Source organism: Cervus canadensis, chromosome 28, assembly GCF_019320065.1.
Source record: "Cervus canadensis isolate Bull #8, Minnesota chromosome 28, ASM1932006v1, whole genome shotgun sequence".
Classification (NCBI taxonomy): domain Eukaryota; kingdom Metazoa; phylum Chordata; class Mammalia; order Artiodactyla; family Cervidae; genus Cervus; species Cervus canadensis.
Window position 1 is genome coordinate 24720910 of NC_057413.1, and position 17209 is coordinate 24738118.

At 45.9% G+C, this 17209-nt stretch overlaps 1 protein-coding gene across 5 annotated transcripts in view; it reads left to right on the forward strand.

Moving 5' to 3' along the window:
- GPLD1 (glycosylphosphatidylinositol specific phospholipase D1) overlaps positions 1–16951 on the forward strand; it is a 51990-nt gene extending 35039 nt beyond the window's left edge. For 3 of the 5 annotated variants that reach the window (XM_043450317.1, XM_043450316.1, XM_043450319.1), the window contains 12 exons: positions 1608–1794; positions 6662–6772; positions 8122–8196; positions 8299–8455; positions 9131–9272; positions 10056–10161; positions 10252–10345; positions 11415–11591; positions 11922–12082; positions 13402–13428; positions 13531–13581; positions 16095–16208. In XM_043450317.1, coding sequence (XP_043306252.1) covers positions 1608–1794; positions 6662–6772; positions 8122–8196; positions 8299–8455; positions 9131–9272; positions 10056–10161; positions 10252–10345; positions 11415–11591; positions 11922–12082; positions 13402–13428; positions 13531–13581; positions 16095–16181 — 1375 coding nt within the window. In that variant the 3' untranslated portion in view covers positions 16182–16208. Of the gene's footprint in view, positions 1–1607; positions 1795–6661; positions 6773–8121; positions 8197–8298; positions 8456–9130; positions 9273–10055; positions 10162–10251; positions 10346–11414; positions 11592–11921; positions 12083–13401; positions 13429–13530; positions 13582–14243; positions 14301–16094; positions 16209–16820 lie in introns of those variants that run through there. The other 2 variants (XM_043450318.1, XM_043450320.1) reach the window with 2 other exon arrangements.
- Positions 16952–17209: the final 258 nt, after the last annotated feature.

Below are 17209 nucleotides of genomic sequence, written 5' to 3' on the forward strand. Positions count from 1 at the left end.
GAATAAAGGTTTGGATAGAGAGAGTAATCATAAACTTCATAAGGGAGCTTTGTTTTAGGGGGACTCTGTTTCATAACCAAACAGCCCAAGGATGTAAAAGTGACTATTTTTTTGGAGGCTTTTATAAAATGTCTTTTAAAAAATCACATTTTTAAAATACAAATAACATTGCAATTTCCTTGGAACAATAAACCAGCAGCCCTTCCTCTTCAGGCTGCTAATGTATTCAGCTCCAGCACAAGGAATGGAGGGGTGAATGCTGTCTCTACTGGCTGTTTATTTGTGAATAATGAATGGCTCTTCTTGGCCTCCTTCCTGAAAATCCAAATGAGGGCCTTCTGCTGGGCTCCTTGCCACATAAAGAGGGGTGCAGCACAGAGCTCCTTCTTGGGGGCCATTACTGGCCAGGGTCCCACCTTGGGAATACAGACCAGCAGTGTCTCCATGGTGTGTGTCTGACCCCATCCACCAGGCGTCACACCCGTTAGAAACTGCTCTTCTCTTTTTCCTCTGCTCAGCTGTCTCTTCTTCTTTATTAAAAAAATATATATATTTTTGGCTGCACTAGGCCTTCAGAGGCTTTCTCTAGTTGCGGCAAGTGGGGGCTGCTCTTTGTTGTGGTCTGTGGGCTTCTCGTTACGGTGGCTTCTCGTTGCAGAGCAGGGGCTCTAGGCACGGGAGCTTTAGTAGATGCAGCACGCAGGCTTAGTAGTTGTGGCGCACTGGCTTAGCTGCCCTGCGGCATATGGAATCTTCTGGGACCAGGGATCAAACTCCTGTCCCCTGCATTGGCAGGTGGATTCCTAAACACTGAACCACCAGAGCAGTCCCTGCTGTTTATTCTTTATGTGGCCATCAGAGCCCAAATAAATAAATGACTTGGTCATTCCAGCCCCAACCGAGACATGTGAACCATTGACTCAATTTGTCCCTCTCTATAACCGGCAGGTCATAGACTCTTATTTAGAAATATCCACTAAGTCTCTTTAATTTTTTCCAATATAAGGTCCTCTATGGAGAAGGAAATGGCAACCCACTCCAGTGTTCTTGCCTGAAGAATCCCAGGAGTGGGGGAGCCTGGTGGGCTGCGTCTATGGGGTCTCACAGAGTCGGACACAACTGAAGCGACTTAGCAGCAGCAGCATGTAGCTATGGTAGCAATAAAATGGTCTACTTACCACAAGTTGGTCTTTGATCAGGTGACAATCTGAGAAGAATTGAGCCAATTGTAAAGTGATCGGTGCCGTTGGCTCAAGGGGAATTTCCTCCATTCTCAGGTGGAGCCCGGGATTGTGCTTTGTCTGCTCTGGGTTTTGCATGTAGAACAAGAAGCTTTGTGAGGGCGCTTTTTGTGTGTTCAGGTGCTATGGTCCAGAAATGCTCAGAGGCCTTGATTTGTCCAATTTTGTCTTTGTTTTTTTTCCTCTGGAGAACAAGACTGGATCCCACAAACAGTATAACCTCAGAGGTGAATATAACCTCTGAATATTTTCGGATGGGAAAACCAATGAGAGGAAGTTACATTGTAGAATCTAGAAAGGAACAGGAAACAGTTCTGCCCAGAGCTCTCAGTAGACACTGCAGTGGGTTCCCTCCTCTTCTTACAGGGCGATGACTTCGGCCGATCTCAACCAGGATGGATACGGTGACCTGGTGGTGGGCGCCCCTGGCTACAGCCACCCAGGCCACATTCACGTGGGCCGTGTGTACCTCATCTATGGCAATGACCTGGGCTTGCCCCCCGTCGACCTGGACCTGGACAAGGAGGCCCACGGGATCCTGGAGGGTTTCCAGGTGAGGCCACATCTCACGTTTTCCCTTTCAAAGTTGATAAGCCACTGCCTGCCTTTCCCGGCACACTCTCCAGGATAAATGTCCAATGGCGAGAACGATGATAGTAACAAACAGCCAGAGGCCTGCATCTGTGTAGTGGCTTTTATTTTGAAAAACACGTTCACTTCATTGATCTCATTGTCTCTTTATCTTTTAGTGGTTTGTCTGACACCTTCCGAAACACCCATACTATCGAGTGCCTTTGAATAACCAATCAGGATGTGATGTCTTGATAATATGATAACACAAAACCTTTTTGTTTTGTTTTGTTGGGGTGTTTTTTAAATATAAATTTTTTTTTATCTTGTAACAATTTTATTTAAAAATTTTTTTTAAAACTTATTTTTGGCTGTGCTGGACCTTCATTGCTGTGGGTGGGCTTTCTCTAATTGCAGTGAGCAGGGTCTACTCTCTAATTGAAGTGTGTGGACTTCTCATTGTGGGGCTTCCCAGGTAGCTCAGTGGTAAAGAATCTGCCTGCTACTGCAGGAGACGTGGGTTCGATCCCTGGGTTGGGAAGATCCCCTGAAGGAGGAAATGGCAACCCACTCCAGTATTCTTGCCTGGAAAATTCCATAGACAAAGAAGTCTGACGGGCTACAGTCCATGTGGTTGCAGAGTCAGACACATGGATGCATCTCTTGTTGGAGAGCATGGGCTCTAGGGGGCGCGAGCTTCAGTAGTTGTAGTTTAGCCGCTTCACAGCATGTGGAATCTTCTCGGAGCAGAAATCAAACCCGTGTCTCCTGTATTAGCAAGTGGATTCTTAACCACTGGCCCACCAGGGAAGTCCTCTTGGAAGAACTTTAGATGCACAAAGTTGTAAAGACAGTCCAGAGAGTTCCTGTGTACCTTGACCCAGTTTCCCCTGTGTTCACATCTTACATAATTATGGCATTCTTGTCAAAATTAAGAGACCAACACTGGTAAATTACTATTAACTAAACTCCAGACTTTGGTCGGATTTTATTTCTTTAAGTGGTTATTCATTACCAGAAAAATCCCACGGTGACTGTACAGATGTTCCATGTGAAGGCAGCACTAGAGTTCCTCTCGGGAGCACTAGAGACCTGGAGGGTTTTCCTCCTGGACGTCATTGGTGTTCGTCCTTACGTGAGAGATAAGTAAGGAGCCCTGTTACCCACCACGGATGAGTGTGGGGGCTTTGGTGGCACCGCAAACTCCAAGTATCAAGCCCTAGGGGAGTTGGGGGGTCAGACTTTTACTTGTCCCAGACACCCCATTAAGCCTTTCATTGTGGAGTTAATGCTCTGAAAATATAGGATGGTGCTCCTGAACATACTTTAAATAATGAAAAGTCCAGTGGTTTATAATCTAGTTTAAGCTCTGATAGGTCTTCCCTGGTGGCTCAGATGGTAAAGAGTCTGCCTGCAGTGCAGGAGACCCAGGTTCAATCCCTGGGTTGAGAAGATTCCCCTGGAGAAGGAAACAGCAACCCACTCCAGTATTCTTGCCTGGAAAATCCCATGGATGGAAGAGCCTGGCAGGCTACAGTCCGTGGGGTTGCAAAGAGTTGGACAGGACTGAACAACTTCACTTTCAAGCTCTGATGGAAGGAACCCCTGAGTCCAAGAGGTGTTAACTAAGTTGATGGCAGAGTATGTGATCACACAGTCCCAGAGGGACAGGGACAGTATTTTCTGGGCCCTTCTGACACCACATGAGAAAGTTCCAAAATAAATTAACCCATTCCTGTTACTTCTTTCTTCTTCACCAAGCCATTCCCCTGTCAGGCTGTGGTGTAAAGTATAATCCTTTGGGCTCCTGTAGACAAGAAGTAAGAGAGGCAGCTGCTTCCTGTGAATGGGAAACTCCATCCAAGATCCTTGGGGTGAGGAAGGAGGTAACTCCATGCCTTTATCTCCCAGTGTCCTTAAGTAACGGGGAAGATGCCACACTATGGCGTGCTCTAGAGATGGGACTCTTGTAGCCATCATTCTTGGTCTGCAGTTAACCTTTCTGGTCCTTATCTATAAAATGGAAGATTAGGATAGATATCTCAAAGTCAGTTCAGTTGCTCAGTTGTATCCGACTCTTTGCGACCCAATGGACTACAGCACACCAGGCCTCCCTGTCCATCACCAACTCCTGGAGCTTGCTCCAACTCCTGTCCATTGAGTTGGTAATGCCATCCAACCAGTCTCATCCTCTATTGTCCCCTTCTCCTCCTGCCTTCAATCTTTCTCAGCATCAGGGTCTTCCCCAGTTAGTCTGTTCTTTGCATCACATGGCCAAACTATTGCAGTTTTAATTTCAGCATCAGTCATTCCAGTGAATATTCAGGGTTGATTTCCTTTAGGATTGACTGGTTTGATCTCCTTGCAGTCCAAGGGACTCTCAAGTGTCTTCTCCAACACCAAAGTTCAAAAGCATCAGTTCTTTGGTGCTCAGCTTTCTTTATGGTCCAACTCTCACATCCATACATGACTACTGGAAAAACCATAGCTTTGACTAAACAGACCTTTGTCAGCAAAGTAATGTCTCTGCTTTTTAATATACTGTCTAGGTTGGTCATAGCTTTCTTCCAAGGAGCAAGAGTCTTTTAATTTCATGGCTGCAGTCACCATCTGCAATAGTTTTGGAGCCCAAGAAAATAAAGTCTGTCATTGTTTCCATTTTTTCCCCCATCTATTTGCGAGGAAGTGATGGGACCAGATGCCATGATCTTTGTTTTTTGAATGTTGAGTTCTAAGCCAACTTTTTTAGTCTCCTGTTTTACTTTCATCAAGAGGCTCTTTAGTTCTTCTTTGCCTTCTGCCATAAGGGTGGTGTCATCTGCATATCTGAAGTTATTGATATTTCTCCTGGCAATCTTGATTCCAGCTTGTGCTTCATCCAGCCCAGCATTTCGCATGATGTACTCTGCATATAAGTTAAATAATCAGGGTGACAATATACAGCCTTGACGTACTCCTTTCCCAATTTGGAACCAGTCCATTGTTCCATGTCCAGTTCTAACTGTTGCTTTTTGACCTGCATACCGATTTCTCAGGAGGCAGGTAAGGTGGTCTGGTATTCCCACCTTTTTAAGAATTTTCCACAGTTTTTTGTGATCCGCACAGTCAAAGGCTTTGGTATAGTCAATAAAGCAGAAGTAAATGTTTTTCTGGAACTGTCTTGCTTTTTCTATGATCCAGCGGATGTTGGCAATTTGATCTCTGGTTCCTCTGCCTTTGCTAAACCCAGCTTGAACATCTGGAAGTTCATGTACTATTGAAGCCTCGTTTGGAGAATTGGAGCATTACTTTGCTAGTGTGTGAGATGAGTGCAATTGTGTGGTAGTTTGAACATCTTTGGCATTGCCTTTCTTTGGGATTGGAATGAAAACTGACCTTTTCCAGTCCTGTGGCCACTGCTGAGTTTTCCAAATTTGCTGGCATATTGAGTGCAGCACTTTAATAGCATCATCTTTTAGGACTTGAAATAGTTCAGCTGGAATTCATTAAGCATCTGCTTATTTTAGAATGCTGTGCTTTTTCTTGGAATGAGTTACCCTGCAGGAGGGCTTGCTAGTAGAGCTGGTGTTGAGGAAATGAACCCGTTTTCAGTTGGCAGGGGCCCCTACTTATGGGTCCCCAGCCTGCCCCAGCTTGCTTGTATCTCCAGGCAATCCTTTCTCGTTTATCAAGTACCCACCCCGCCTCCCCCAACACAGTAGAAAGGGGCTGTGTTCTCAGATGCCATTGCACACAGGTATAGAGAGATTAACCAACAAATAAGAGATGTGCGTTTTGGGGTGTGTGTGTGATGTAGCAAGCATCATTTGTGCAAGACTCTTCATTGTTAGATAAGTTGTGAAAGGATAGGAGAACCTCATGAGTTTCCTTTAGGTCTAGGCTGATTCCAGACAGCAGGAGATAGAAGATCTAGAAAATCCACCTTGGAAGAAAATGGTCCCTGAATGGGCTGAGTTTTCCATCTGTAAACCATAAAATTAGGGGCTACTAATCCACATAAAATGCTTGAACAGTGTCTACAGCAGAATCAATAGACCCTTTGGTAATGATGGATATGCTTTAAAGCTGGGCTGTTCAGTATGGGAGCTACTAAGTGTTTTGGCTTCTGAACATTTGAATGTGGCCAGTGAAACTGAAAAATTGACTTAAGTAATTTCAATGTTACAGCCACATTTATCTAGTGACTACTGCACTGGTCAGTACAGCTCTAGAACATCTTAAGTATTTGACAGACATTAGCTGCTGTTAAGTGATTATTATCTTGGGTACTTTCCAATAAGAGTCTAGTCCTTAACAAGGTTCTGAAAACCTAGAACTTTTAAGGACCTACATTCTTTTTTTTTTTTTTTTTAATTTTAATTGGAGGCTAATTACTTTACAATATTGTGATGGTTTTGCCATACATTCACATGAATCAGCCATGGGTGTACATGTGTTCCCCATCATCCCTCACGGTCATCCCAGTGCACCAGCCCTGAGCACCCTGTCTGATGCATTGAACCTGGACTGGCGATCTATTTCACATGTTAATATACATGTTTCAATGCTATTCTCTCAAATCATCCCACCCTCGCCTTCTCCCACAGAGTCCAACAGTCTGTTCTTTATATCTGTGTCTCTTTTGGACCTGCATTCTTCTCTCTGGTACCTTATCTTCCCCCTTGAGGCAGACAGACGTGCCAGAAACATCCTTAGGGTGAGCTAGCCATCTGGAGGGTCATGGATGTGTTACGAGTGGGCTGCAGTCTTGTTCCTCAGTCCTGGGTGCTCGATGGGGTCCCCCAGGGAGTCAGGTGTGTTCTTCGGACGGTTGTGGCTCAGCCCAGGGGGAGTAACTGGTGTGTCTTCAGCCCTCAGGTCGGTTTGGCTCGGCTGTGGCTGTGCTGGACTTTAACGTAGACGGCGTGCCTGACCTGGCGGTGGGAGCCCCCTCGGTGGGCTCCGAGAAGCTCACATACACAGTAAGGAGGCTGGTGGGGAGAGGGGATAGTGGGGGCAGACGCTGGAGCCCATGGAACCTCCAGAGAGAAGCAGGCGGAAGGGGTGCCAGGCAGTGTTTGTGGGGAGATGATCCCAGCCCTCTATTCAGGTCCTTGTGACCTCAGGCTACCTGGCAGATCCTGTTCCTGCCTCCCTGGCCTCAGTTTGGCTTCTCAGGTGGGATTTCCCAATTCTGCCAGGTCCTGAATTCCCCTTCCCTCCTTCCCTCCCCGGGGGATGCTGAGAGATGGTCAGGGGAGGCAGAAATTCCAGCTAATCCACAGCTTCCTGTCATGGGGCAGGGACGTTGAGTCCCTGGATCCTTCCTCTCGGGCACAGAACCCAGCATGTTCCCCCTTTTCCTCCCCGAGAGCAGAGATCCTGGGTCCTGGCCCAGAGGGCTCTCCTCCTCCCAGTCCACACCATAGCCGAGAATCATCAGTGACTGCAGAGTCAAAGGCCCTTCATCACCCTCTCCCACCGGGTTCACCTCTTCCCCTCCCTCCTCACTTGTGAGTCGTGGGAACAATTTTTCATGCAGACCATGGGGCACCCTCATGTTAGGACCCATGCTCATCCAGTTCTTTCTACCCGGGAAACCCCTTTTCCATTTTTTTTTTTTTTTCTGTAGGGGGTAACACATCACTTCTTGGAGGAAGTGTGACCTAAACCCTGGTTCAGGGGACACTGTCATCCTTTGCTCGCTGCCCCTTTGTAGCTCCTCACACTGTGGTGTCACAGTTGCCCCTTGGCCAGCTTTTGGGGAGGGTCGAGGTTGGTCTTATCCATCACTGTGTTCTCAGTCCTCAGCTCAGCGGGGAAAGGAAATGATTCTAGAACGAGGAGGGATGGAAGAGGCAAGTTGTAAGATGGGAACTGTTTCGTAACACAGTAACAGCACAGCCTGTGTCCGAAGGCAAGCGAGTGGTACTGACGAGATGTACTGGTGTTGAGAAGTCATGGGCTGGGTCGGGGTGGTGGTGGGGCTTCGTGGAAGAGCCGGAGGCTGAGCTGGGCTTTGAAGGGGTTGTGGGCAGTTGAGTAGTTCATTCTGCAAATATGTTGAACAATTATGGATGGCAGACCCAGAGCAAGATGTGGGGGAGACCAAGATGAGATGACAGTTTCTGCTTTGGGGGCTCTTAATGATCTGATAGAAGAGGCTGATGCACAGGACCGGACACTGACTTCAGTCAGTAACCGAGCTCCTGACCCTACAGGGCTCTGATGGTGATTTGTTTCATCATCAGTCATCTTTGTCTTGCTCTTACTTAAGGTTCTCGGGTCACCACCGAGTCTCACAATCGCCCTGTGGTTTGTCCTTGTCTAGGGTGCAGTGTACATCTACTTTGGTTCCAAACAAGGACAACTGTCTTCTTCCCCCAACATCACCATCTCTTGCCAGGTATGTTGACCACCTTCACCAGGTACAGAAAACGAGAACTCACCGCATCCTAATTGCCCCAAGGCTGAGTTAAAGGTGTTTGGGTTCCCATTTTCTCTTCAGGATACCTACTGTAACTTGGGCTGGACCCTCCTGGCGGCGGATGTGAATGGAGACAGTGAACCGGACCTGGTGATTGGCTCCCCTTTCGCTCCAGGTGGAGGGAAACAGAAGGGAATTGTGGCTGCATTTTACTCTGCCTCCAGTTACAGTGACAGAGGTAGTGCTTGCCAGGGTGGGGTGGGCGGAGACCCCCACTGCTCTAGTCTGTGATGCCTTCTCTTGCATGGGGGTTTCGGTCCTGTTTCCCTTGTTGTGTGTGGTTTCACCTGAATTCTCTATCATTCTTCCTCTTTCAGATGTTCTAGCAAGTGTTGTGGGCAGTGTTGAATATACAGAAGGATCCAGTGTGTAGACCCAGATCCAAAGTGGAGGGTGGGGGGTGGGCAATAGTTACCCTCATAGCGTCTCAATGGAAGAGTGAATACACTCAGGCATCCCATTGATGCTCCAGCTGTCCAACAGGCCTTTTTTTTGGGGGGGTGGGGTGCACGCAGTTTGTGGAATTTTAGCTCTTCAGCCAGGGATTGAACCTGGATCCTTGGCAGTGAGAACACAGGATCCTAACCACTGGACTGCCAAGAAAATTCCCAACAGGTCCTCTTTTTAGACAGCATCCTCCACTCCACAGAGGCTAGCTCTAGAAATGTATTTTTTGTATGATGCATGAGCCCCATTTCTGATGCTGGGGCCCTGGGGACAGGTGTGGGGGCACGTAAGAGTTGTGGCAAAAACAGCCCAATGAACCGTTTCTCATTATCCTACACAAAGGGCCACTCTTCCCATTCCTGTAGTCTTTCCACGTAAAGCAGAAGGCACTGTTTGTCTTGTGCAGAGAAGCTGAACGTGGAAGCTGCCAACTGGCTGGTGAGGGGAGAGGAGGACTTTGCTTGGCTGGGGTACTCCCTTCACGGCGTCGCTGTCAACAACAGCACTCTGCTCCTGGCTGGAAGCCCGACCTGGAAGAACACCAGCAGGTGAGTCCTGATGTGGGGTGCAGGACAGTGACCCAAGGGGTGGGTGCCTGAAGCCTGGGGAGCCCACTGAATGTGGGGTTCACAGGAGTGGCTCTGAAATTCCTACCCTTCAAGGAAAAGCGAAGACTCTGGGTCAAGTGGCAAATGTTCCTTTTTAGAAGTTTGAGAGAGAGCTGTGTTAGTTTGCCTGCATTGTCTGGGTGGCTTAAGCAGCAGGAATCGATGATCTCACAGCTTCGGAGGTTAGAGATCTGAGATCAAGGTGTCAGCAGGGTTGCTATCTTCCAGGGCGCCTCTCTGTCACTTACAGCCGTCTTCTCCGTGCCTCCCATGCATCCTCTTTTCTGTGCATTGATCCCTGGTGTCTGTCCCTCTTCTTATGAGGACACTAGTCATATTGGATTGGGGCCCCACCACGATGACCTCATTTTAGCATAATTACCTCTTTAAAGACCCTGTCTCCAAATGCTATCACATTCTGAGGTATTGGCGGTTAGGATTTGAACATATGAACTTTGGGGAACACAATCCAGCCCATAACAGGAGGTATCCCCCTATTTTGTCAGTTGGGAAGTAGAATGTGAATCTCTTAACCTGGAGAGCCTTGATATGGGGATTCTTTCTGAACCCGCCCCCCCCCACACTGATGACAGGGACCAGTAGCCTGGGGTGCAGGGGGCGCTGTGAGTGGGGAAGATGTGGGTCATCTTTCCTTGGACCTGAGCACCCGCCCAGCGCTGCGTCCTGGGTCCCAGCACCTAAGCCCAGCATGCTTGCTTCCAGTCAGGGCCACTTGTTCCGCACTCGTGAAGAGAAACAGAGCCCTGGACGGGTGTATGGCTATTTCCCTCCAAACAGTCAAAGCTGGCTTACCATTTCCGGAGACAAGGTATGGCGGCCCCCTCCCTCCCCAGGGGGGAAGCAGACACCACAGGGAGAGTTTCTCAGCTGTACTGTAGTGACTTACTGCATTTCACAGGCGATGGGGAAACTGGGTACCTCCCTGTCTAGTGGCCACGTGATGGTGAACGGGACCCGGACCCCAGTGCTGCTGGTGGGGGCCCCGACTCGAGGTAGGTCACCCGCCATGAAACTTCACTTCTTCAAGAATAGCTGCATCACTTCCCAAACCCTGGAATCGGATCATTCTCATTTTGACCTATACTGCTTTTCCAGTGGTGCCTGCATTGTATCATAACCACCCCTGTTATGATAAAACTCCAGTTTTGCAAAGATATGACATCACTGAAAGAACTGGGGGGATCTAGTGTTGAAACTGTGACCTCTCCCAGCAGGTGGGTCATGTGGCGTCAGACAGATGTCACTGTCTTACCGGCAAAAATTAAAAAGACAACTGCAGTATCCCCATGAGTTCACCGAAGTGTTTCAGTGTAGAGTTCGGGAATCACAGCTCTATGGACGGATTGAGTGAAACGTGAAATATCTGACCTACTTGCAGGGCAAGTTCAAGTAAACTAATAATTAGATTTAGGCCTGTCCCCCTGGCCTCTGGCTCAGCAGGATCTCTGGGTCCGACTGTGGCCACGACACACAACCATTTAAATATTCAGTGGGGATTTTATGGTACTCATTAAAAGCTACAAAGTATTTGTGGTATGCAAAAGAATACTCGATGGCAAGGTTGAGCTGAGACTGGGAACTCACACACTGCTGGTGAAAGGTAAACTGATGTACTTTCTCTAGTAAGAGGTTTGGCAAAATGGCAAGAGCCTTAAAAACAATACTCATCCCCCAAATCCAATGCTAGACGGGTCCCTTCTAAAAATCTGTTCTCAGAAAATACTGTGGGGGAAGGATCATAGTAATTCATAAATATCATTTATCATAGTATTAAATATAAAACCAAAACTTAGTAAAAGGAATTTTGTAATCTGCAAAAAACCTCATTAAAATGTGTAGGTATGTATATGTAAGTATATATCACTGTCCAGAAACAAATATATGCATTACATACATTTTCTTCTTTATACTTTTTTTGGGTGTTTTCCACACCTTTTACAATGATCATATATAAATTTTGGCATTCACAAATCTGACATAGTTTTGCCTGTGTCACTGCAAGTCTGTATCCTTGCTTCGTTCTTGTGACGGTGGCAGCTACTGTTCCGTGGTTTATTTCAGATGTCGTGTCTAAGGTGTCATTCCTGACCATGACCCTGCACCAAGGTGGGAGCACGCGGATGTATGAACTGACCCCTGACTCGCAGCCTTCTCTGCTCAGCACCTTCAGTGGAAACCGCCGCTTCTCCCGATTTGGTGGCGTTCTGCACTTGAGTGACTTGGATAATGATGGCTTAGGTAGGAAAGGAACGGTGGCTCTGGCCAAGAACATGGGTCCCCCTGATAGGATCACCCCTGGTCTAGCCTCATAACGAATCCAGACCAGAGCCGGATGTACAAGAGTGAGTTGTACTTCTTGAACATGGTGAAATGAGAGCCACCCACATCAATGAATGATGAAACAGAAAACAAAAGCCTCTGACTGCACTGGAAAGAAATCAGGGTAGACCAGGGAAGAGGATGCATTACTATTAGTGGGAGGCTGGGTGAGGACCCAGCAGTGGAACAATGGAAAGGATGACAGCAAGGAGTAAGACACTTCCTTCTTCTGGTTTTCATTGTTCACAGATGAAATCATCATAGCAGCCCCGCTGAGGAACACGGACGCAACTGCGGGACTGATGGGGGGAGAGGATGGCTGTGTTTATGTGTATAATGGCAAACAGATCACCGTGGGTGACGTGACAGGCAAATGCAAATCATGGGTAACTCCATGTCCAGAAGAAAAGGTAAGTATTGTACACAATTCCACACCAAACTGGGAAAGGACGGTACTTGCTAATGCCTTGGTAAATTATGTCCACTCCAGAACTCTTAGTTCCTACTTGGACTCAGGTAACCTGACCCACACCTGAGGTCAGAGCACAGTCACTTGCTTGAAAGCTGCCTGCCTTCCGGCAGTTCTACAGCGCTTGCCCCCATAGCTGAAGTTCAGCTCGATATGGTGTCATACTGGCTCTTGGTTCGGAGCGCACAGCAGAAAACAGACCATGGCCGCTGGAGTTTCTTGAAGACTCCAGCCCTTTTTATTTCATCTTTCATTGCTTAAGTTTCCTGGATCTAAAACACTTGGCTGTTATTTTAAACTTAAAATTTCAAATTAGAAGAGAGTTTATTGTAAAACCATTAGAAAATGCAGTACAAAGAATTCCAGTCTGAAGAGATGTCCAGTAACCTTTTCATGTGTATCCTGCTAGTATTTTTTTTCTATGAGCTTAATTACTACCATTTATTGTGTACTTACTTTGTGTGTGCCTGGGCTTCCCAGGTGGTGCTAGTGGTAAAGAATTTGCCTGCCCATGCAGGAGATGTGGGTTTGACCCCTGAGTCAGAAAGATCCCCCTGGAGGAGGGCATGGCAATCCAGTCCAGTATTCTTGCCTGGAGAATCCCATGGACTGGCAGGCTACAGTCCATGGGGCTGCAAAGAACTGGACAGGACTGAAGCGACTGAGCATGCATACACTTTGTACCTAGCACTTTTTATATACATATAAAATCTAATTCACATCAAAGCTATTAGTTTGGTATTCTGTTCATTATAAAGAAACTGAAGATCAGAGAAGGAAGTTGTTACAGGTCACACTGCTAGGAAATGGTAGAACAGGGACTTGAACCAAGAGCTGATTCTGAAGCACACCCTTAAACCTTTACACTGTGTCTGTGTATATATTAATGGTTGTGATCCTAGTGTACATTTCATACACAACTTTATCTTTTTTTACCTATCAATAAGTCTTCTATGCTTTCTATATTCTTATACAATATATCTACCAGATACTTAGTTGTTTATCTGTAGACAAACCATTTAAGTGACTGTTAGTCACTTAGTCTATTTCAAATTTTTGCTGTTATAGTAAGATAAATATTCACATAAACATTTTTATACATCTGTTTTTCTGAGCTACATTCCTGTAAGCAGAATTTCTGGTGACAAAGGGCTTCTCTAAAATGTAGAAATTTGAGTGAGTATAATTAAAATTGGTTAAAGAAAAAAATCCGTGAACAGCAATAACATTAAGTCTCCCTTTCTTATCACTCTTTTTCAGGCCCAATATGTACTAATTTCTCCTGAAGTAAGTAAATTCTAAAAAAAAAGAAGCCCTTTCCCGTATTTTAAGTTGATAAAATCATATGGTATGTTTTCAAAGGCCATTAACAGACAGTGTATTTCACAGGCAGGCTCAAGGTTTGGGAGCTCTGTGATCACTGTGAGGTCCAAGAAAAAGGTAAGTGCCAAGACTGTACGGCTTTGGTGGTTGCGTTTGTTCTAAGGCTGGGATTTGGGAGTGATCTCATTTTGCATGTATTTTAGATTTTATTTGAAAAACAGGGACTCAAAAAAAAAAAGAAAACACATAATCCCATCAGTTTTTGGTGAAAGGTTCTCCTCACTACCCCTCCAATTTCATCCTCTACAACAGGGGTTGGCAAATTACAGCCTGTTGGCCAACTCTAGCTGGCTGCCTATTTTTGTGTAATCCACAAACTAAAAATGATTGACATGTTTAAATGACTGGAGAAAATGAGAATATTTTGTGACACAAGGCATTTACAAGAATTCAAACTGCAGTGTCTCTAACAAGCTTTACTGGAATATAGATGGCCACATTCATTCTTTTCTCTTCCTCTGCGGCTTGTTCAGTTGCTCAGTCGTGTCCGACTCTTTGCAACCCCATGGACTGCAGTTACCTCTGATACTCTACCACAATTGCAGTTGACTGATGTCCCACAAAGCCTAAAATATTACCCTGATACTTTACTGTAAAAGTCTGCCAACCCTTGCCATATTGGCTAAGCATTGTTAATATATTTTGGTTCTTTAGGAATGAACCAAATACATACTAACAATATATTTGTTATATAATTGTTTCTTTTTGTATGGCTTTAGAATAACTATGCAAATCTCTCTGCTGGCTAGATTCCTGGAAGACTACTAGGTCAAAGGGTACGCACATTTTGAATTTTAATAGCCATGACAGATTTAAAGGATTTTATCTTAAAACATACAGCTAGACTACTGATTTCACTCATTTATTTAAGGATATGACACTGTACAGATCTGTGCTAGGCTATGAGAAAGAGACCAAGTGTCTGCTCTTGAGGAAAATTAAGATTTATTTAACACGTGGGAAGTTAAAAGGCAAATAAGTATAGTAATAAATGCTAACTGGAGGTGTGAACTGTGGTATGAAAGGCTAGAGAAGCCATCATAGATTTTTGAGTACAGAACCAAGTCTGCAAGGCTTGGCAGGTGCTGTGGACTTGTAAGCACTGTGGTGAAACTGCCCTCTACTGGTCAACAGTTCAAGTAGCCCTTGAACTCATTTATGGGCAAGTTTAACCACAACAAAAAGAGATTATAAACTATGGGGGCTTCTCAAAAGATATGATCATAAGAATATCGTAAATTTGTTTTGCATTTTAAATTTTATTCACTTTCCAGGAATCAGACGTTACTAAGACGTTACTAAGAACCCATGAACCATATACAAATCATGAACCAACTGAAGAGGGGGGGTAGTGTAGAGCATCTAAAATAATCTGATTCCTTTCTGTTTAACACTGCAAATTCATCTTCCTAATTACAGTTCATGAGTCAATATTAAAATTACTCCACTTTCCTAACACATACCTGAGGCTGGGGGCCCTGAAGAACTCTTTTGAGTGTGAAGATAAATCGAAGGTTATGTTTTAAAAATGGACACAATCTGAGGATGATGAGAGTGGGTGGCCTCTTAAGGAGACATGAGTAAAAGTTATGATTTTGAAGACTCCTCTCTTCCTTTCTCTGTGTGAGCATTAAGCAACCAACTAGAATTAGGAGGACCACTTACCTCTGTGGTATTGCCACCGTGTTTCTGAAACCTCCTGTGGCCTTCAGCCAGCCTGTGAGCCCTGATGGGAATTGGCTGGGGGAGTCAGGGAAGGCCTGGCAGAGCCCCTGGGGCTTGAGTGGATCTGGAAATCAGAGTACGCTGACTGCGCAGAAAGGGCAAGAGCAGGGGAAGACTTGATTTTAGGAATGGAGGTGGTTTAACCAGGCAATGGAGAGGACACTTAGCTTGTGGCCAAGCTATAGACATATCCAGTAAATGAGCAATTCCACAAGTGAGAGTTTACAGCTTTTTTCCCCCTCTTAATTGACAATGGGGGTATTTAAAAAGACACACGCAAAGGGTCATGCATAGTACCTGACACATCTGAATTCCATTGGGAGGTTTCAAAATTAAGTCAATGAAAAACTTCACAGGTTTGGTCCCTGTATGGTCACACCCTGCTCCACCCATCAGTCAGTCTGATCAGCCACACCTCACCTATCCACCATGGTCCAGAAACACTTGGTAGTTTCAAAACTAAAATCCACTTCAAAAAATGTTTAAAAACTTGTATAAGCTTTGAAGACAATTTTGAAAGCAGCAGGGGCAGAGAAGGTGGTGTGAACACATTGATGAAGCCAGATTACTCCAGATATGCCATCTACACTCCACCACAGCTAGGATGCTGAATAAACACTCACAGATGGACTTTTCCCTTGTGTACCTGAGAAGGAGCTAGTGAGGACTTCCTCAGCTGTGGTTTTCTGAACCTACAGAGCTGAGAAAGAGGCATTTAAGCTCAAGCCCTTGGGTCTGGCCAATGTCTAGCTTTATCTTTCTAGCTCAGAGAATAACATGATGCCTGGACTTCAGCAGGAAAGCGAAACAGCTTGTGAAGGAATCCTGTTTTGTGTCTCCTACAGAATCAAGTTGTCATTGCTGCTGGAAGGAGTTCTCTGGGAGCCCGACTCTCTGGGGCGCTTCATATCTATAGCCTCGGCCAAGATTAAAGGTTTCACTCCATTTTCCTCACCTGTCCCCCTCTCTCGTGCTGAGTCATCTTCTGGGTGAGCGTTCTGGGGGACAAAGTGGCGTATCCAGGGGAGCCTTGGTGGACCTTACGACAGGTGGGGCTCCTGGGGGTGGAGACACACACAGACTGGCTGCCAAGACACAGTAAGTGGTGACAACATCCGAAGTATGTGAAACAGTGGATGCGCTGGTTACTCGTGTCCCTTGGCAAAGCTTGTTTCCTGTGCACCTCAACTTAATTCCTGACTGGCTTCCTGTGCTCAGACCTGTTGCACAACCCACTTCCTCTTCCACTTGAGCACCTGTGTCTTTCTGATGCCTTGAAAGGCCTGTCTCTAGTTATCTTAGGAAAAGCTCTGTAGCACAATTCTTGCTAAAAACGTCCTCTTAAAACTGGTGACCCATTCCAGTCAAAGTCAAACAGAAAGCACTGTACACAGGAGAAAAAGCATGAGAGAGAACGAGGAGAAAAGTACGGGGGTGAGGCATAACCTCACAACTCCAAAATCACGTCGTAAGTGATGTGGTCCTTTCTTATGAGGACTATTGTGTCTTCAGTGTTTCATACAGTGAAGGACAAATATAAAAAGTAAAATATCACCTGACTGTGCCCTCAGATGCTTCTGGAGAAATGATTGTTCTAACAGCCATTGCACCTAGTGATCTTCTGCTAATCTGAAGTCATCTCAGGAAGCCTCAGGCAGCAGGAGACTGCCACAAGCCTTGCCAACAGAACCAGAACAGGAAGGAGAGAGATCTGTCGTGAGCTGCAGGTGACTGTGCGGGACTAAGGAGTGAGGCAGGCTTGGCCTCCCTGCTTCCTGGGCTGGTCTCAGTGGAGCAGATCTCATCTGCCAGGCCTGGAGGGTAGAATGTTTGAGGGAAGGGAATGGACCACAGGATTTCAGCTTCTCTAAAAATCTGTGGGCACTGTAATCCGTAAACTGTAACTAGTTGATTCTCTATCCGGGTAGAACCTCTTTTCTTCTGACACTAATGAAATGAT